This window comes from Pollicipes pollicipes, unplaced genomic scaffold, assembly GCF_011947565.3.
Source record: "Pollicipes pollicipes isolate AB1234 unplaced genomic scaffold, Ppol_2.1 Scaffold_7261;HRSCAF=8764_pilon_pilon_pilon, whole genome shotgun sequence".
Classification (NCBI taxonomy): domain Eukaryota; kingdom Metazoa; phylum Arthropoda; class Thecostraca; order Pollicipedomorpha; family Pollicipedidae; genus Pollicipes; species Pollicipes pollicipes.
In genome coordinates this window covers 39,379,038-39,399,499 of record NW_023597054.1, presented here as the reverse complement: position 1 = coordinate 39,399,499, position 20,462 = coordinate 39,379,038, and the positions used below count along the sequence as shown (strand labels likewise).

The window sequence follows — 20,462 nt, the reverse complement described above, 5'->3', positions numbered from 1 at the left end:
CATGCGTTTTGTTTTGATATTCAAATAGCTGCCAACTTTTCCCCATGAAGGTTTTTCCGAAACGGAAAGAAATGCTTGATACCTCACCATTAAAGTGAAAACAGACGGCAGGTAGACGAAAATTTTATGAAGTTCTGGGAATGTTTTTTTGGGGAGGGGGGGGCAAAGCACACTCAGAGTTTTTTTGGGGGGGCGGGGCATGGCCCCGTGCCCCCGCCCCCTCTAGGATCCGCCTATGAATCGTCAGTGGTAATCGTCAGTGGTAATCGTGACTTTACGTGCACATCAAGTCCGAGCTGTCGGGGCAGGCCTAGAGCGGTGGCTCGGCGTCGGGTGCGTCCTTGCAGCCGCGCAGGTCGGGGTCAGGTCGGGGCGCAGCTTCATGCCGCATGGGCAGTCTCGCAGCGCGCCACCAGGCCGTTCGTCGTCTCGTTCGACGGGATCGGGAAGCAGAAGCCCTCACAGCCGCCGTTGTTCTCGCGGCACGGGTGGTCCGGGTCAATCTGAAGAGAGAGAGAGAGAGAGAGAGAGAGAGAGAGAGATAGAGAGAGAGAGAGAGAGAGAGAGAGAGAGAGAGAGAGAGAGAGAGAGAGAGAGAGAGAGAGAGAGAGATAGAGAGAAGAGAGAGAGAGAGAGAGAGAGAGAGAGAGAGAGAGAGAGAGAGATAGAGAGAGAGAGAGAGAGAGAGAGAGAGAGAGAGAGAGAGAGAGATAGGAGAGAGAGAGAGAGAGAGAGAGAGAGAGAGAGAGAGAGAGAGATAGAGAGAGAGAGAGAGAGAGAGAGAGAGAGAGAGAGGAGAGAGAGAGAGAGAGAGAGAGAGAGAGAGAGGAGAAAAGAGAGAGAGAGAGAGAGAGAGAGAGAGAGAGAGAGAGAGAGAGAGAGAGAGAGAAGAGAGAGAGAGAGCAGAGAGAGAGAGAGAGAGAGAGAGAGAGAGAGAGAGAGAGAGAGAGAGAGGAGAGAGAGAGAGAGAAGAGAGAGAGAGAGAGAGAGAGAGAGAAGAGAGAGAGAGAGAGAGGAGAGAGAGAGAGAGAGAGAGAGAGAGAGAGAGGAGAGAGAGAGAGAGAGAGAGAGGGAGAGAGAAGAGGAGAGAGGAGAGAGAGAGAGAGAGGAGAGGAGAGAGAGCAGGAGAGAGAGAAGAGAGAGAAGAGAGGAGAGAGAGAGAGAGAGAGAGAGAGAGAGAGAGAGAGAGAGAGAGAGAGGAGAGAGAGAGAGAGAGGGGTTATGGTCCGGCGACCCGTGAGCTGAGAGGGGTAGGGGGGGGGGGGCGAGCGGTGGCGGCCGACCACGGAACACGGCGGGCTCAGCCATCACCGGTGCAGCCCACAAGGACAAGGCCTGCCTGGCATGACACCGATGTAGAGTTTCCACAGAATCGCAACATTTGTGAACTGGGACGCGACAGCCAATGATGCAAAAATAATGCATCGTTAATAAACATTTCATAATAAAGATTTGCTCACGTAAATATCCGTAAATAAAACTTAATTTTCCTTCCCAAGACCTTACGTAATTGCACAGCAACTGCACGTGACAATGCAAGCTCCGCTCACTCCATCATGTAACGTTAGCCGCGTGAGTTACCTTCTGGACGTCGCGTGCGTACACCTTGACGCCGTACAGGCGGTTGAACTCCTGGACGCGCGCCACGATGGTCTCATTGGCGCCGCTCAGCTTGTTGAGCCGCACGATGGCGTCCAGTCGCCAGTCCGTCATGTAGATGTGCTCTGGAACGGGCACGTGACGCTTAAACCGACGCCAATAGCGGCACGGAAGCGTGCAGCCATCAGGGGTTCCGAGCTCCAACCCGGGGGTATCCAGCCTAAAGCCCTGCACTAATTTCAGACATCCACAACCAGTGGAGCTATAGAAGACATAAAAGCATGAAGGCATAAAGATATCAGGCTAACAAACAGCCACAAGGGCCCATCGAGGTTGGCCTACCTCACACATCCTCGAAACTTATCTTACCATCTGACCTGCCTGACGTTAGCTGTAAATGAGATCCTTAGACCGATGGAGCTTGTCCGAACGATTTTTAAATGTTGCTAAAGAGGGACTTCCTACAACTTCGTTTGGCCGCCCACTCCAGTGATTCACTAGTCTTGGATTAAGTGACACCTGCATCTTCATAAGACTACTCCTACCTTTTGCTAATTGAAACTGGCTTCCTCCATGTATCGGCCTAAGGTCCAGTGCTTCTTGTAGATCTACCTTATCTATCCCTTTCATAATCTTGTATACTTCTATCAGATCCTCAGTAAATACAAATCCAAGACCCGACGCCTATCCTTATATTTCAAGTCGCCTATCTCAATCAAAGCATTTCAATGGAACGCAATACATCAGAGATCAACGCATCCTTCATTTCGGGTCCGCCGTTCGAGCTACGCGCCTCCGCCAGGCCGAACGCGCGTCACCCACCTTTGAAAATGACGAGTGAGAACGGGTGCCCGATGCTCGGGCTAGTGATGGTCTTGATGTCTGTGCCGTCCAGCTTGGTGTGCCGCACGTGGTCCAGCAGAGCGTCACACCAGTACAGCCGGTCGCTGTCGTAGTCGATGCTGAGGCCGTTGGGCCAGCCGAGCACCAGGCCGCGGAACACCTCTACGTGAGTTCCGTCGGCGTACGCGCGGCTGATGTTCGCCGGCCGGCCCCACTCCGACAAGAAGATGTACCTACAGCACGCCAACAGCAGCGGTCAACACCACAACGGCGCCTACCGCTCTTGGCAGGTGTGTGTGAAAGAAACGATTTCACTTGGACAACTGCGAATGCTGCGTGAAGGTTTTCCAATGGCACACCATGAAACTTAGAAACTGCTAAGCCATGCACAGATCCTAAATATGATCAATTGGCAAAACAAGCTTCCTCTGAGACCAGTTTATGGCCGATCGACCTGCCATAAACGTTGCTTACAACACACAACAGAATGATGGAACTTTGGCCAGGTGTTTGTGGCGAGCGTCTCGTCGCCTCCCGTCCCCCCCCCCCCCCTCCATATGGCGCTGAGTGCACCGCCGCCGACCACTCACCCCTTGTTGGGGTGGACCACGATGGCACGCGGCCGTGCCAGTTTCGTCAGCAGAGTGCGCCGGATGCGTGCGGCGCCCGTGCTGATGACGTTGAGCGTGGCTGTGTCGGTGTAGTAGAGGTTGCCGGAGATCCAGTCGAGCGCCAAGCCTTCGACGCCCTTGTCCTGCGAGGCGAGTATGTTCTCGTGGCCGGTGCCGTTTAGGTTGACGCGATAGATGACGTCGAGGTCCGCGTCAGAGTAGTAGATCTTCCCGTCGAGGTAGTCGAAATCAAGGCCGACGAAGCGGGCCTTGCGCGACACGATCGGCATCATGGCGTCGGTCTCGTTGACCGCCGCTGGGTCCAGCACCTGCGCCCACGCCGACCAGCGCGTTAGCAAGTCTGGGTACCCTGGCGGTCACTGTCTCACCTGCGATGATCGCCTTCTTCCGGTCGAGTACGACGACGACAGAAGACCAGAAAACTGACGAAGAACTACTGTAAGAATAAAAAGCAATGCATCCATACGCAACAAAACGTCCAGATGATCTAAGACAGGCGTCCCGGGAAAGACGTATTCGCCTCGTGTACACATTCTTGGCTGCTGTAGTCTTCCTCGCTTACCGCCACGCATAGCACGTCGATGTGAATACATTCCAAATAACACAGGGAGCACCACTTAAACACACAAACCAAACACAACACACAAGTCGAAACCTAGCCGGCACACACCTGTCCTTTGATGAACCTCTGCTGGGAGTACATGAGGAACTCTTGGACGGGAGCGCACCCCATCTTGTCCGCCCTTAGGTAGTAGCCGACCTGGCAGGCGCAGCGGTGACCGAGACCGGTGCCCTCCGTGTTGCGGGTCAGCAGGCACAGGTGCTCGCACATGCCGTTGCTCTCGCCGCAAGGAGTCGGCACTAGAACGGGCGGACTGGGGTCACGAGTAGGTCAGAGTCTACAGATGCGACCGTGTGACTGTGCAGCACGACCGTTAACAGGGCGGGAACTCGGCCACTTGACGCCATGTTAAAATCCTCAAAACCCCAACGTGACTCGATGATGCTGGTTCATGACGGGCTTTGTAGTCAACGGAATGCCGTACAGATGACATGTGTCAAACATCACTGGCGACGGTGACACCAAGCGCTGAACAGTGAGAAGTGGACCGCTCTCTTTGACGACACAAAGTGGTAGAACCACTCGTGACCTCCCACGCAGACCCATGTAACCGCTCGCCCCGTCCCCAGCTGCGCGGGAGCCGATCGACTCACACTGCGGCTGCAGCAGCTGGTGCACGGCCTTGATGGCCTTGAGGTCACCGGTGACGCCTTTGTCCGTGTGCACGTTGCGGATGGAGCTGATGCCGTTGAACTTGTCCACCTCGATGACGCTCTGCCGCATGGCATCCGTCCAATAGATGCTACGCTCGAACGTGGTCAGCCGGCTAGGCGCCGGTGCGTTTGTCGAGCCGCGCAGAACGGGGAACCTGCCGATGCTGGAGCTCGTCAGGAACTGCCGACGACACGGACATGGCCGCGACACCGACGCCCCAGCTAGGAACACTGCACTGGGCACTTTAATGTCCAAGGAACTTGGACATCAAAGCAAATTGCAAAATACTGCAAATTTCCCCACGCCCTAACATTTGGCAAGCATCCAACGATGTTTGCGTCACGCATGTACATCAAGCGAGCAAGCTCGAGCGCGTCAGGCACCTCCTCTTGCAGGTCGGTGGAGCGCGGTGACGTAAGTTGGTGATGTCAGGTTCTACCGTTGTCATATCCAGAGACGCGAGCAGCGTCGCGTACCTGTTCTCTCCGTCGTAGTCGACCGTCTCTATAAAGCCGAGCAGGGAGGAGCACAAGTAGACGCGCTTGTTGATGATGTCGACCGTGACGCCAGACGCCCTGTAGATGGCGTCCGAGACCAGGGCTCGCAGTTCCGAGCCGTCCATGTTTGCCCGTACGATCCGGTCTTGGTCCGCGATGAACATGTACCTGCCGTGCACAGGACGCAACGTGAGCATGTCCCGATTAACGCGTCACATCTTACCTGTGGCCGCGGCAGGACGATTACGTAACGCCTCGAAAACACGCCCCATTCTCCGTCACATCTCCCATTGCGTAACCCTGTCACATCGGCACGCGAACACCCCGTCACCACACAGGCTGCTGAGAAACGCACTCAGTCCCGAGTTGCGGAACATCTCAAGACTTCACGGCGGACAGATTGTCCGGTTAGCTATCTGCAGTTCAGCTTTGGAGCGCGGTCCAGCCTGGTCTCGAGCAGCCCCCTCCCCCCCCCCCCCGGCTTGTTCCCAGACGCCGCCACTGACCCGAGCAAAGGGTCGAGCGCCACGTCGCGCGGACTGGTCAGGCCGTAGCTGATGACGATGGCGTGGTAGCGGCCGTCGATATCGAACACGTCCACCTTCTGACCGATCATGTCGGCTACGTAGATGTTGTCACCGATCCAGTCGACGGCGACGGAGACGGGCGCCCAGGCGGTGCTGGTGCTGATTTTGAGCACGGCCGCGCCTGGGTCGTTGTTCAGCCGGCTCCGGTACACCTGTGCCGCCCAACAGGGGGACGTGTACACCAGGGGTGCCGGCCAGGGGTGCACGCCACACACACCAGGGGCAAACGCTGGAGATATACACACCTGAGGCACCAGACTGAGGTGCGGGTTATGGGTAGGTGGGTCGGCCCGCGGCACGACGCCGTCCCCGCCCCCCCCCCCCCCCTCCCACATACACATAGAGTAAAAGTCAGTGGTGCATCCGCTTGAAAATGGATAAGTGGTATTCACGTTTGGGGTACAGGTCAAGGCCAAACGCACACCCTTGCGTCAGATGTCAGGGATACGCACTCTCGGTGCAGAGACCAGCGCACACACACAGCTGGACCACAAGCTAGAGGCACAGAGTCTACATCACTGACCTGTGGTCCCGGTGTCTGCAGACGCTGGGACCACAAACCCTGGAGCCTAGGCCCTGGATGTGGCTGGGGACCGTTCTGGCTGGCATTAAGCGGCCAGAGGACCGTTTAATGTCAGTCGGAGGTAAGCAAAAAACGGGAACGGTCAGAGGACCGTTTAATGTCAGCCGGAGGTAAACGCAAAACGGGAACGGTCAGAGAACCGTTTAATGTCAGCCGGAGGTAAGCAAAAAACGGGAACGGTCAGAGGACTGTTTAATGTCAGCCGGAGGTAAACGCAAAACGGGAACGGTCAGAGAACCGTTTAATGTCAGCCAGAGGTAAGCGCAAAACGGGAACGGTCAGATGACCGTTTAATGTCAGCTGGGGGTAAGAGCAAAACGGGAACGGTCAGAGAACCGTTTAATGTCAGCCAGAGGTAAGCGCAAAACGGGAACGGTCAGATGACCGTTTAATGTCAGCTGGGGGTAAGAGCAAAACGGGAACGGTCAGAGAACCGTTTAATGCCAGCTGGGTGAGCACAACACCGGCACGCCTGCACCCAACAGAACCGCTCCGGACACGAGGAATTCGGCAGCTCAGGAGCGTGTCCATCTCCCGGACCGGTACGTGAGCCAGCAGAGCTGCTTCATCACGACCTTATATCATTCAAAGCCGGCCCTAGCTGAAGCGGGCCAGCGAGTCCAGAGGGTGGGGCGCAAGAGCGCAAGCATCGATTGGTCCGGGGTCATCCAAATGAATCGTTTTGGAGACCATGATTTCCGATGGCTCGGTACGTCCGATTATATTTTCGAGCAGACGTTTGTCCATGTCCGCATGTGTCTCTAACAAATGGCCGCCGCGTTCGCACACCAGCGGCGGTAGTTCCTGTCGCAGAGCACGGCCATTCCTAGCGCAGAGCGCGGCCGTTCCTGACGCAGATCGCGGCCGTTCCTGACGCAGAGGGCGGCCGTTCCTAGCGCAGAGTTCGGCAGTTCTTGGCGCGGAGCACGGCCGTTCCTGGCGCAGTGCGCGGCAGTTCCTGGCGCAGAGCGCGGGCGTTCCTGACGCAGATCGCGGCCGTTCCTGACACAGAGGGCGGCCGTTCCTGGCGCAGATCGCGGCCGTTCCTGATGCAGAGCGCGGCAGATCCTAGCGCAGAGCACGGCCATTCCTAGCGCAGGGCGCGGCCGTTCCTGACGCAGATCGCGGCCGTTCCTGACGCAGAGGGCGGCCGTTCCTAGCGCAGAGTTCGGCAGTTCTTGGCGCGGAGCACGGCCGTTCCTGGCGCAGTGCGCGGCCGTTCCTGGCGCAGAGCGAGGCAGTTCTTGATGCAGGTCGCGGCCGTTCCGGGTATGCTTTGGTATAGATCCGAGCTGGTGAGCTGGCCGCGCCGCGAAAGTCGGGAGTGACATTCGGCACCACCTGGGCACGCGGTGACTGGTGCAAGGTGCAAGCAACGACTTTACATAATTTCCCTGCAGGGGCGTCACTTTATATACTTACCGTCTTCCGGGGGAAGGGGTCTGAGCCCAATGCTGATTTGAGCACTCCCCCCCCCCCCCCCCCCGGTATTGGCTGAGCCCCCGCTGAGCTGAACCAATTTTATGAAGTAGCACCTCTGCTTCCGTGGCACAAGTGTTTGTGACATTAGGGCAACAGGTCGGAGGAATGCTGGATGTTTCTCCGATCCAGCTAAGCCACGATCATTTCACCACGACTGCTGTCATGCCCTGGCGCCAGCGACGTCTCCCTGTTTTCCCACGCTGAGTGTGTCCCTAGCACCCGGCGACAGTATCTCGGCTGTCGGGGAGGCCGGTGTGGCGGGTGGCGCCGCCTGCCTGGACCCGAGGACGCGTCCAGACCGGGCGAGCCGGCAGCGCGCAGCCCGGCGGCCCGGGCCTCGGACGTCCGGCCACGTTCGAGAGCGGCGATCAAAGCAGGAGAGGCCGGCCACCGGTCGCCGGCAACACCTCTGGGAGGATGGGGGGGGGGGGGAGGGTATCTCGCGCCACGGCGTCGATGTATTAGTAGTTAACTGATGTAGGTAGACCACAATAATCAGGTACAACAACAGCGTCTGTGATCGCATCAGACTGCCGGCGTCTGGGAACAGCACACAAGGCTTTTCGGGGGGAGCATTCATGGCCACTGTTACCTGCGGTGAGCGTTCGGAACCATCGCTATCTGAACATCTGAATGGAAGGTCGGACACCGTCGCTGTCTGCGGCTCGAAGCCCGTCCTGCTGGACTGCACGTACTTGAAAGGTTCCCAGGGCGGGGCCGAAAACCGTACGCAACAAGGAGTACCAACGGGAGACTTGGGGTTGGGGGAGGGGGGGGGAGCCTTAGAACACTTGTGAGTTGGAAGTCGCAACCACCACATGTAAACCACACCACACGACCCTGTACCTGGGAGGAGAACGGACCACTGACTGACTCCCGAGCCCCCCCCCCCCGTGTTCGCGGTCAGAGCGAGACACGCTCTGCCGCCTGGGTCAGCTGCACGTGATCCCGCGCAGTCGCGCCGTCACCTTCTGCGTGTCGACGTCGGACCAGAAGAGCATGTCGCGCTGGTAGTGGTAGTCGATGCCGCTGGCGGCCGTGGTGTTGACCACCACCTCCGCGTCGGCCGGGTGGCGCGGGTCCAGTCGCACGATCTGTCGACACCGACGCGGCCCCTCAGCGGACAGCTAAACGCAGCGGAAACGAGCCCCAACGCGACGGTCAGAGCGGCGCTATCGGGTCGCCGCTCGAGTGTGTCGCACGCATGCGGACATTCGACACAAGAGCCGCGTGAATTGTCAAGTTTTGGATGACGCATTGACTTCCGGTGTTAATCGGGTGAAGGGTAAAGCGAGCCCCGATCACCCGTTTCCATCGGGGGCTGGTAATATAGCAGAACAGGTCAGGTCAACACATAAGTCCAGGAGCACAACGCTACCATGTCCGTATTTTTCGTGGATTGTTATTCGCAGCTGCCACGCTATGGAGGCATTCCATTTGTCACATTATTCACTGCAGATCACACACTTTCAAACATCAGTGAGCGAATAGTGACCACGGCTAGGTGACAGCAGGACAAGAGCAGTGGGCTCCACCCACCTGTCCGCTGGGGTGGGGCGTCCCCTGCTACAGAGCACACAGCCGTGCGCGCCGTGCTCTAGCGTGTGCATGTATTGCGAGAGCAAGTGCAGAAGCATGCTGACGTGCAAAAACGCCGGCCACAAACTGAAGGCACAAATGTAGATGACTTCCGATAGACCTTCTCTGCTTGACCTGCAGCCAGAGGTCAGTTCCCTCCTTCCTCGGGTGTGGCACGTAGCCCGTCGAGGAAGAAAGACCTCACAGTGACCAATAAAAGGCCGGTGGCTCAGTGCCGTCTCGGCCGTCGCGCCGCGTGGGCGGTTCGGACGGCGTCTCCGGGTCACGGCTTGGCGCGGGCTCGTGTCAGGGTGGGGTGGTCGGCTGCCGATCAAGAAGGGAATTTCTCTGAACCGGTCACCATTGCGCGCCGGCGCTTTACGATGTGTTGCCACTGTTCGGCCCAGCACACTGAGAGCCCGTTTATGTGACGAGAGTCTGGCAGCCGTTCGGCCGGGGCGGGTACTTTCCCGCCGGGCTAGTATCGGAAGCGCTAGTGTTTGTAACCACTAATGTACCGTAACGCCTAATGTATCAAAAATGCATCGAACATTAGGTGTCATGATACATTAGTGATTACGAACATCAGGTGTTGCGATAATCCCCCCGTACCCCGTAATCGTAGTCGTAATCGCCCCACTGTGCCCGGACCCGACGCCGGTAGCGATCCGACCTCGTCAGCGGAGCGGGCGGCGCGCGCTCGGCCACGGCTGGAGCGCAACGTCACACCCAGTGCCCCATCAACGACAGAGTCGGTCGGCGACGTTTCCCACCCCTTTGTTGCGAGTCCCGCCCGTCCGGAGCAGCCGGCGGAACGTCGAGCGCGGAGCCGCCCGTGCAGCTGGCGGCGCTGGATGCGGCGGGGCGACACCCGCGCCCGGCCGCGGGCGTCGGCGCGGCGCCCGCCAGCCGGGTGCGGTCACCGACGCTGACGAATCGCCAGGTGCGATGATGCTTCAGAGAAAGCCTTGCACGGCGCCGCCGACGCAACGTTCCCGCGAATGCCTGGCATTTGAGTCAAGGTGGACGGGTGCGGCGGCGCCCGCGCCAGGCTTATCGCAGGTCTCGTCGAGCGCCGGCGACGTGAGCTGAAGAGCAGGCCCGACCAATGAAGACTCCGGTGTGGAGCCATTGTCCAGGACCCAGGTGTCTGTTTGTTCAACACGAGGCTGGGTGATGCTTGTTGCTGTCGATGTTTGACTCCAGCAAAAGAGGTGTTAGGTAACGCGTCTGCGTGTGCAAACTAGGCGCGTCTTCACCAACAATTACGAAAATAAGCGTGGTCCACCATTAGGCGCTTTGGGGTGCCCGAGCCGACAGGCTTCATCGCGCCAAGGTGTGCAGGCATGCGAGACCGCGCGCTGGCATGCTACTGCTCAGTGGGGCGGAACGCTCGGTGCGTACCTTCTTCTCGTGGGCGTAGTAGAGCCGCAGCGCCTCCGAGTTCTCGGCGCGGCACGTGGTGCCGTTCAGTTGATAGCCAACCTCGCAGAGACACCTGAAGCTGCCCTCGGTGTTGGTGCAGAACTGGTCACAGACGCCCCAGCCCTTGCACTCGTTAATGTCTGGGAACAGAGAGGCGATATTCTCAGCACGTCTTCACCATGCACTCTGCTGCTGAAACAGCTCAAGGCTGAATCGTGCGGCGTAGAGGGAACCAAGCGCCATCGAGCGAACACTTATGGACAGGAACAAAACAGACGACAGTGGAACACCCATCACATCACAGCCCTCGGCGCAGCTAGAGAAAATCACCGCATCATCACGACTGCAGCACATGTCATTTCCTGGAGCCAAGCATTGCCCCCCCCCCCCCCCCCGGAAAGCATAACACGCCCCGGGGCAATCCCTCGGGCCGGACTCAAGCTCCGCACTCGGGACACACAGCTCAGTGGCCCACGGCACTGCCGAGCTGTCACCGCAGCCTCATCGCGGCGGGGAGGGGGCCGCCGTCGACTGGGGGGTGAGCCTCCGGGGGCCGCCGTCGACTGGGGGGTGAGCCTCCGGGGGCCGCCGTCGACTGGGGGGTGAGCCTCCGGGGGCCGCCGTCGACTGGGGGGTGAGCCTCCGGGGGCCGCCGTCGACTGGGGGGTGAGCCTCCGACCTCACACTGGCCGCGCTTACCATCGCAGAGTCGGCCATCCCCTGCCAGCGCCTTGCCTTCGGGGCACAGACACATCCCGCCGTCCATGGAGGGCCGACAGTTGTACTCGCACTGCAGCGACTCGCACAGGTCGGTGGCTGCCGACGGGCCGCACGCGGGTCAGCAGAGGGTGCATGGACGCTGGGAAGGGGAACCACGGGCTAGACCGGACCGGGCTCGGCACGTCACACGTGGGCATGGGGAGGCAGGGTGTTTTCCCTGGTCGGCGGAGCCGGCCAAAACATAAATATTATGGAGGTACACTCACAGGCACAAGGTTCTGGCATGGGTCGGTTCTCCAGGGAACCATCTTCCAAAGTTCGAGGCGATGGAAAGCTGTGGCGGCCAGACAAGGGCAGCCTCGTCTGGAGGCCCGTCGGACAAGACACGGATGACATGTCTTGTTTGTGCGGTGTTCCCGAGGCGGTTCGCGGGACGCGGGACGTGAAAATGCTACGTCATACAGCCAGGGGTTCTACAGGCGAGCCCAGAGCCGGTGGAACGTGGATTCCATCTTAGAGTGACAGGGTTCGCAGAAGGTCGAGCAAACAGCTGAATGGATTCGTTGGAAGGCATGGCAATATCGCTGCCGATCGATTGCGAAACAAGACGCGGAAAAATCCTCAAGACCGAATGCAGACACGGCGGAATATAGTCTGATTGGAGGTACTCAGGCCTGAGGAGACTCGATGAATCTTGGCAGATGAATGATGAACGATGAATCTTGGCGGCACCGGTGGTCGCGTATCTCAGAGACTTGACTGAGCAATTCGTTTTCCCCTCTCGCGCAACAGGTTAGAATACGACTCTCACACTCTTATGGTGTCAACACCATACACATATGCACGGACCTTGGCATTGTCAAACGTGTGCGCATGAGCACACGCGCACAGACGCAAACAGACGCACACAAACACAACAACAGAGGAGCAAGTCCTCGCACGCACGCTCGCCGCCAGCACGCCATCAGCGCACCGCGCCGGTCGGCAAGACTTGTCTTGACTTGACTTGAGCTTGAAGTCAGTACCGAACGGTCAGCGCCGGTGCCCGAGCCGTCGACTCACAGCACGTGTCGATCTCCTCGTCGGCTCGGTCGGTGCAGTCGGCCGTGGCGTCGCACAGTTTGGTGCCGTTGATGCATTTCCTGTCGGCCTCACACAGGAACTGGCCCTCCGGGCAGTCGACAGCCTGGAGGGCGGGTGAGGGGGAGGGGAGGGTGAATGTGAGCTGGCGGCCGGCAGGGGTGCGGCCACTGGTGGGAAACGGCGGATATGGCAGCGTCCCGGCCAGTTTCACGAAGAGGGCTTTGTGTTTATCAATTCTGACGCTGCAACGTACGCTTTTTGGCACATCTGTCCAAGCACTATGCACTATTCTGGCCATGACCATAGTAAACAGTTTCCTCAACCATGCTCAGCGTCCTGGTCACACCAGGAGTCGCCGGTGGACGAGACACACACGACTCGACCCTGTTCCGCCAGTCGTAACAAGGACGTCAGATAGCCAGTGACGGCGCTGCAAATGCCGCTCTCAATCACCGGCAAACGCCATTAAAAACGGGCGCCGGCGCCTAGCCGGCTGACGCCGCCAGCGGGCGGCTGGGCTGGGCTGGGCTGAGCTGGTCTCGGCTCGGCTCGGCTCGGCTCGGCTCGGCTCGGCTGGGCTCGGCTGGGCTCGGCTCGGCTCGGCGCGGCTGGGCTGGGCTGGGCTGGGCTGGGCTGGGCTGGGCTCGGCTCGGCGCGGAGCGGTGCGCTAGGGCTGGCGGTGCCGGCGCCCCGGTCGGCTCACCTGACAGTCACTCTCGTCGGATCCGTCCAAGCAGTCGGTCGACGAGTCACACTTCCATTGGTGCGGAATGCACATGCCGTTGTCGCAGCGGAACTGGCCCTTGCGGCAGGCCGGGAGGTCTGGCGGCAGTCCGGCCGGTCAGGCTCGTCGCACGCAGGCGGCGCGGCGGGGGCAGCGAGTCCGCACAGGCCGTCTGAGCACTGCTGGTGGGCTCGAGGGGCGGCGATTGGACGGGGTGACGGCAGCATTCCGACGCACCGCGGCCAAAAACAGCACCAACTGGGATGGCACGGCGGGCCGGGCCTGCGTCTGGCACTCCGTTGTGTAGCCATCAGCCGAGCCACCCAGCTGGACCAAGCATCCACCTCTTACAGCCTGAGGTCAGGTGGGGGGGGGGGGGGGGGCTTAGATTGGCAGTAGGGTGTGCTACGGCCACCAACGCCGCACACTTCCCGACACTTACAGCAGACTTCCTCGTCACTGCCATCTTCGCAGTCCTTGCGGTGGTCACACTTCTGGTCCTTCTCTATGCAACCTTTGCCGTCCTTGCACCTGGCGGATCAAAGGTGACGCCATTGATTGTCGGTGTAGCAAAGGGTGTAGCATGACTGCATATGCCGAGATGATTATAAAACTCCGCCCTCCAGAAATCGTTCAGTGAAAAATCGATGCTGCCATCGCCATCGCCAGTTGCAAACCAATGATGTTTGCCACGGGCGATAGCGAACCAAAAACGCGACGCTGCCTGAACATGTCTTTGGAAACACATGTCTCTAACACGTTTACGGGTCACGTTTTACAATGGGTGGACTGTGCACAGCTGCAAACCCTTTACGTCTCGAGATGGGCGCTAAGAAAGAATGGCATTGCATTTGGGAAACAAACAAATGAAGATCTGCAATTCTTATCCAATCTCCCATTTCCGTGAGACAACGGCATGTCGTTCCACCAGCTCCACATGGCGACGTCGAAGCAATGGCCGCTCACAGAACCCGTGAGTCAATGAAATAGGGGGGTGACAGGCAGCAACAGGATGTCTGTCTCGGCAGAGTGGCACGGGTAACAGTCTCCTCCGAGGGAGGCTCATGCTTGCAGCTCAGGTCCCACCTCAGCTGGCGTAGGTCACACCAAAGCTCACCTCAGTGGGCCCAAGTCATGCCAGATTTCACCCCAGTTTCACCTTGGCTGGTCCAGGGCATTTCACCTCACCCGCTTGGTCCAGGGCATTTCACCTCACCCGCTTGGTCCAGGGCACAGCAGGTCTCACCTTACTTAACTGGTTCCGGTCACAGCAGGTCTCACCTCAGCTTGTCCAGGCTGCAAGCGGTGCCATCGCATTGGTCCTCGTCCGAATGGTCCCGACAGTCCAGGTATCCGTTACACTTCTTGAACGGCGGCACACAGAGGCCGGAGCCGCACTTGAAATCCTCGGCGTTGCACTCGCGGTAGTCTGCGGCACACGGAGGCGACGGCTGATGGGGACGACGTTGCCGAGAGCCCGTGACAGGCACCGCCGGGCGGAGGCAGCGGGGACTGAATAACGTGCCATCAAACAGAGGTGACGACAACTGGGGCAGCCCTGGCAGACGGAGGTGACGACAACTGGGGCAGCCCTGGCAGACGGAGGTGACGACAGCTGGGGACAGCACTGGCTAAAGGAGGTGACGGCAACTGGGGCAGCCCTGGCAAACGGAGGTAACGACAACTGGAGGCAGCCTTGGCCAATAGAGGTGACGAAAACTGGAGGGAGGAAAACTGTTACTTCCCTGGAAAAGGGAGATGACGATTCGGGGCAGCCCCGGCAAAGGGAGGCAGGGCCCGCTGAAGACCGCGCTAATAAACACTTGCATGGCAACAGCGCAGAAAGCAACGGATTTCCATCGCCAGTAAGGTCTTTGTTAACAAAAATACATTCACGGTAGAACAAGATGCATCGAGGACGTCCGAAGACCCTTGGAGCTGATCATACCCAATATCCCAGGAATGCGGTGCTCCACTCTTGGGGGCGTCCCGTGCCATCCCGTGAACCCCGTCAGCACGTGCGACCGCTGTTCTCTCAGCACAAAATGAGATATTTACAGGCCGTGAATCCCACCCTTGGAGTATGGATGACTGATGGCCAGTCAGTAGCAGCCCGCCAACGCCTAGCGGGCCGCTCAATAGAGGCGGTACTCACTGCAGCCCTTCTCGTCCGCGTTGTCAGCGCAGTCCTGCACCTTGTCGCAGCGGTGGTGTTGCGGCACGCAGTACGTGTGGTTCCACTTGTATTCGCCGCACGCGAACTCGCCCCCCTTGCAGGCGGGTGGTGCTGTCCAACGGGTGACCCAGGGTGAGACAGTGCAGGAGACGCAGGGTGAGGTGGTGCAGGGGACCTAGGGTGAGGCGGTGCAGGGAACGCAGGGTGAGGCAGTGCAGGAGACGCAGGGTGAGGCGGTGCAGGGGGCGCAGGGTGAGGCGGTGCAGGGGACGCAAGGTGAGGCGGTGCAGGGGACGTAGGGTGAGGCGGTGCAGGGGGCGCAGGGTGAGGCGGTGCAGGGGACGCAAGGTGAGGCGGTGCAGGGGACGTAGGGTGAGGCGGTGCAGGGAACGCAGGGTGAGGCGGTGCAAGGGACGCAGGGTGAGGCGGTGCAGGGGACGCGGCGTGAGGCGGTGCAGGACGGACGCGCCGGCGAAGGCTCTCTACCGGGGACCGGGCGGCGGCATGCACGGTGTCAGCGGCAGGTCCGGCACACGGGCGGACTTGAGCACCGGTTTTGCATTCCGCCACAGGAGAAACGTCGCGGCCGGTGTCAAGTCGACAGGGTGAAACATTCGTGTGGGTCCACCACAAAACAAGCATGACGTGGTCCTGTTTTAGAGTTCATACGCAAGGGTTGGGTTTGTGTGGTGTTCAAGCATGCTAATGTTGCCGCTTGTAAACGCTCATGTCCTTGGCCGCTTCGCCAACACCGGCACCGCCCGGAAGGGACCCGGTGGTATGCTGGTCTACCCCAGTGGTATCTCGAATGTTCGTTTGACCTGCTGGGAAGGGTCAACAGGCTGTCTTACCACCTTAAGGCGTCCTTTACTCCCAAACAGATAACGCCCACCAAGAGCCACAGCTGCCTCCCGGCCCGAGCCGCGTCGCTGGTCTGTTACCGGTCACGTCCCCCCCCCCCTCCTCCAACGGCGCCCCCCCCCCCCCCGGCGGCGCAGCCGGCTGTCGGCTGTGTCGCCAGGACCGGCTGGACGGCCAGTCAAGGACAGACAAGGCAACACGTGACCGTGTCATGACGGATAGCAGGGCGTCGGAGGGTAGTCCGGGTATCCACCGCCGTGGTGTCATCAGCCCCCTGCAGCGGGCTCCGGGCAGAAATGTCAGGGAGCAGAGTGGGAGTTGTGGGAGGCATACAACAGACAACAGCATTGGGTAATTATGCAGGTCGCACGGCGCACGGCGCACGGCCGCAAAAATTCAGTGCAGTGGCAAAGGCGGGGAGCGAAAAACGCGGGTAAGTGAATGGGCCCGAACCCACCGTCACCAAAGCAACAACTTTCAGAACTAGACCCACAGACTGCGACATGCTCGAACTGTTCTCGCTGTAACACGCAGGACCCCCCCCCCCCCCTCCCCCCCCCCACACACACAGCGATGAGACGAGTCCACACTGCCGTCCAGTATTTTCCCGCAGCCTGGCAAAGCACAGCTGAAACCCCCTCTCACGAAACCACCTCACAGAAACCACACTGGCATCCTGCCCCCGCCCCCACGCCCGCCGGTGAGTCCGGCTGGTGTCTGCCTCTCTGGTGCCCGCTCGACCACTCACGGCACGACTGCTGCTCGTCCTCGCCGTCCGGACAGTCCTGCTCGTAGTCGCACACCCACTGCCTGGGGATGCACCTCTGGGACGCGCCGCACAGGAAGAACGCCGTCTGACACGTCGTTGAGTAGGTGTCTGTAGACAGGCGAGGCGCGGCGTCAGCAGTGCGGCCCGGACGCAGCGCACGGGGGCAAACGTGGGAGACAGACGGCACGCGGGGCCGGCGACGTGGCGACGCCGCCTCTCCAAACACGATGATGTCTGGTTCCGACGTGTAGATTGCAAGCAGCCGATGACGAGAGTGTGACACAGTCCGTCACTTCGGATGGCGTGGCGCGGAGAGTACACGCCGGTTCAATGTTTCTGACGCGTCTGCTATGCAGGTGCAGCGATCGCCGAGCCTTCCGGACATGAAGCAGTGCCGACAACAAGTCTGACAACGACAGCGGACGGCAGCAGTCTGCAGACGGCAGCGGTACACACACGTGGACGGCAACGGTATTCACCCGCAGACGGCAGCGGTATTTATTCGCAGACGGAAGCGGTACGCACCCGCAGACGGCAGCGGTTAAGCCGGAGCGCTGTACCTGTGTGGAGGGGGGGGGGGGAGGGGCTCTGAATCTCAGCAGCGGTGCCATCAGGGCCGCGTGGCCTGCATCCCGCCATGGAAACACGACCATTGTGAAGGCGCCAAAGGCATCGCGCTTGGCGCGGTTCTTACACACTTACTACATATTTGGCAGAGAATTTGAGAGAAATAGCTTATGGGAATTTGCTTGTGCGACATTTGCATACACTGTAACACAACATGGCGTCACTGCCAGCCAAAACCCTCCGTATCTGGAGGCTGATTTCGTCACTGTTCGCCGAAATGCCGGCGAGGGAAGCGAATGTATGAGGGCCGCGTTTCCGCTTGGTGCTCGCCGCCATGACGCTGCAGCCTCCAGGCATTGCGGAACAGTCTACCGACCTCAGGCGACGCGGCGGAGGCTGCACGGTGTCGCCGGCCATCCTGCAAACCATCAAGGCCACGGTGCGGCAGGGTGTTTGTGACTAAGCCGCTGGCAGTCGTTTCGTCACCGCGTGGCGAGCGCCGAGTCAATTTAATGCAGGGTTGGTCGGTCTGGCTCGTGCGCTGGCGCCACCTCGCGCCAGGAGCTCACCTGGCGCTGAGGAGACTCGTCCGGGGGTTCCCGGGGAAGTACCAGTGGCGGTGAGGGGCCTCGTCCGGTGGTTCCCGGGGAAGCACCAGATGCCAGCTCCGCGCGAGATGAGGTGGGATAACCGGCCCAGACCCTGTCCTATGCGCCAGAGCCGCCGATATCTGGCCGCACCATCCGCCCTCTGCCAGCGGCGGCACGAAATGTCACGCATCGCAAATGTTGAAATGTTTAGAGCCGGCGGCGTGCGGCGCACTGCTACCGTCCAGTCCGGTCCGGCCCGGCCCTGTCCGGTCCGCCAATCCAGTCCAGCGCCCTGGCGGTGAGTCGCCCGAGAGTAGCTTGTGGGAGTTCCAGCTTCGAGCGCAGCCAAGCGACTCGTACATAACGTAGCAGGCAGCGCTGGCCCTCTAGCCGTTTCCTTGCACCTATATTTGTGCGTGCAGAAACGGGAATGGTGACCCCTAATCGGCTCGCCCGTGCAAAAATTTTACTTTTTCAAAGACATTACGGTGTCCCACCAACGCCTGGCCGGCAATTTCTCGATATAGCTGACGGCTTTCGGGGCGAAGAGACGGCAGATCAGCATCCGAACACACCTGCCCGCCGAAGCATTATAGACTCCGCTCTAATAGTAATGTGAATCACACTCAGCATCCCTCAAACGGACTGGGCTGAGCACGATTTTGCGCCAGAAAAATGAGGTGGCGAACATCTGCCGCCCAAACCAGACACGAACATCTCTAACCTACATTTTAGTTAAAAGTACAACAGGTGGACTATGGTCAATGCGCACGCCCCATACCTGGCAGGAAGACCCGTGGTCAGCAGGCGTGAGCTTGGACAGAACGACGGATTCTCAGCTAATTTGAGGGCATCGCATACGCTATCAACGATGTCATTTTCTTCTGAGCAGATAGTTTGGTCATTTGGTTATTTGGATTAAAGACCTTTGGAACAGAAACAATCATTTCAAGGTTATGGGATGAAGGAGAACGGATGACGGTGGAGCCAGACTACATGCTCCTAGGAGGCAACCGCCAAGCCTTAGCCCGCGCAGGGACCCTTCTTCGGGGTGTGCGCTGGGCGCCCGGTCGGGGCTCCCCTCCAGGGCCCCTCGGCCCACTTGAACCTGACGCATGCAGCCTGCCCCGGACAAGCGGGGCGTCGCGAGGATTCAGGATAAAGCAAGAAAGAGTATAAAGTGGTCGTACGTCGGCAGAAAGAAGGTGTACTCTTATTTAATCTAGCGGTAATCCATCCCCGTTGATTTATTCCCATAGAGTTCACACCACGAACGGCCGCCAGGTGTCAGTACTAGTCGAGCGGACAGAACTGAGCCGAACGAACGCCGTGACCCCAACCGACGCCCGAGGCAAGATAGTGGAGCTTGCAGTCAATGGCGGACCCGGCTCAGTTTCACCAGGGGAGGTGTCACGGCCACGCTGGGGAGCACGAAGGCGGAAGTCGCCACCAGGTCTCACCGTTGGGAGCAGCGTATTGCTGCATGGCCGGTAGCGCCCCAACTAGGAGCGCAAGCACGCAATACACATACACCTCCATTGTTTTTGGCACTATCACAGGTCTGCCGAGGCTCACAGATCTATGGCGAAGTCGCTGGGCCCCGCACCCACCCCTACCCGGCGTCCAGCACTGAATGAGGCCTTGCAGACTCACTGGGCCGGCCGGCAGGCACCCGCAGTAGAACTCTGCCCACCCGAGCTGTCCGCCTGGAATTGGACGCCTTTTGAAACAGAGGAGAACGTTCCAGACAAAAGTAATGACGTTTTTGCGTTGGGATTATAACACTGTTAATTTGAATTTGGCGAATGACGTTGTGCGGTGCAGCTGCGCATGATAACTCTGTAAAAACCTCGGTAGCGAAAATAAGGGCCGCTCAACGCCGGTACATTTGCGTTGCTTTATTTGTCTTGAGGCGTTTCGGCTCGTTCAGACCACTTCATGCCCTTGTGAGGATTAGTTCAAATCGAGATTAAATATGTGATTGAATAAACAAATAACGCTATCGAGTTGATAAGCCTTTAGATTGTTTGAAGTATGTCAGTGCGTCTAATAAAATTAAATAGAAGATCAAGAAGATGCGGGTAGTCATTACCCATGCAGTATGCCTCCAATACCTTTTCGCTGCTGTTGAAATTCGCCACATTCCAGTAAAGTATGTTGAACTAAAAGAGGAGGATGACATGGATGACACACATAAGATGAGGGTGTTTGAAGCACAGCTATGTGTGAGTTTGTATGTCTGATTCGGAGGCACGTTAAAACTTTTCCTTCCAAACGGTCTGTGCAGTGCATTGATGGCCAAGGTGTAATTAATGGTTTTATGCCATGAAGCTGGGTCTCATCATTTTCCGCTCACAGTTGTTGCCAATCTTGTTTGCCAAATCGTGAATGACCATATTCATAAAAGCATGGTCAGTAGGGCTGTTGTGATGTCACGGAACCTCAACGCTGTCTTGGCCAATAGGTCGTC

General features: G+C 58.9%; 1 protein-coding gene across 1 annotated transcript; it reads right to left on the bottom strand.

Annotated features, from left to right (window-relative positions):
- Window positions 1–364: 364 nt before the first annotated feature.
- LOC119112421 (low-density lipoprotein receptor-related protein 2) lies at window positions 365–19,577 on the bottom strand. Its single transcript, XM_037236609.1, has 18 exons — window positions 19,453–19,577; window positions 16,815–16,943; window positions 15,185–15,316; window positions 14,311–14,458; window positions 13,472–13,560; window positions 13,009–13,127; window positions 12,285–12,408; window positions 11,202–11,318; window positions 10,482–10,642; window positions 8,468–8,593; window positions 5,354–5,586; window positions 4,827–5,015; window positions 4,290–4,504; window positions 3,745–3,935; window positions 3,033–3,382; window positions 2,422–2,675; window positions 1,582–1,724; window positions 365–503 (listed from the first exon to the last, which is right to left on the bottom strand). Exons 1-18 carry the CDS (start codon window positions 19,529–19,531, stop codon window positions 381–383), a joined length of 2,922 nt encoding a protein of 973 aa, XP_037092504.1. The 5' UTR covers window positions 19,532–19,577; the 3' UTR covers window positions 365–380.
- Between the last annotated feature and the right edge of the window lie 885 nt (window positions 19,578–20,462).

Bases quoted from the DNA above. Each gene is read 5' to 3' on its own strand.
- LOC119112421 (XM_037236609.1), bottom strand. From the start codon at position 19,531: ATGGAGGTGTATGTGTATTGCGTGCTTGCGCTCCTAGTTGGGGCGCTA. The intron at 8,594-10,481 runs GTACGCACCGAG...CGGTGTCGACAG, and splicing joins ACTACGCCCACGAGAAGAAG to ATCGTGCGACTGGACCCGCG. The intron at 4,505-4,826 runs GTACGCGACGCT...CAGCATCGGCAG, and splicing joins GACTACGACGGAGAGAACAG to GTTCCCCGTTCTGCGCGGCT.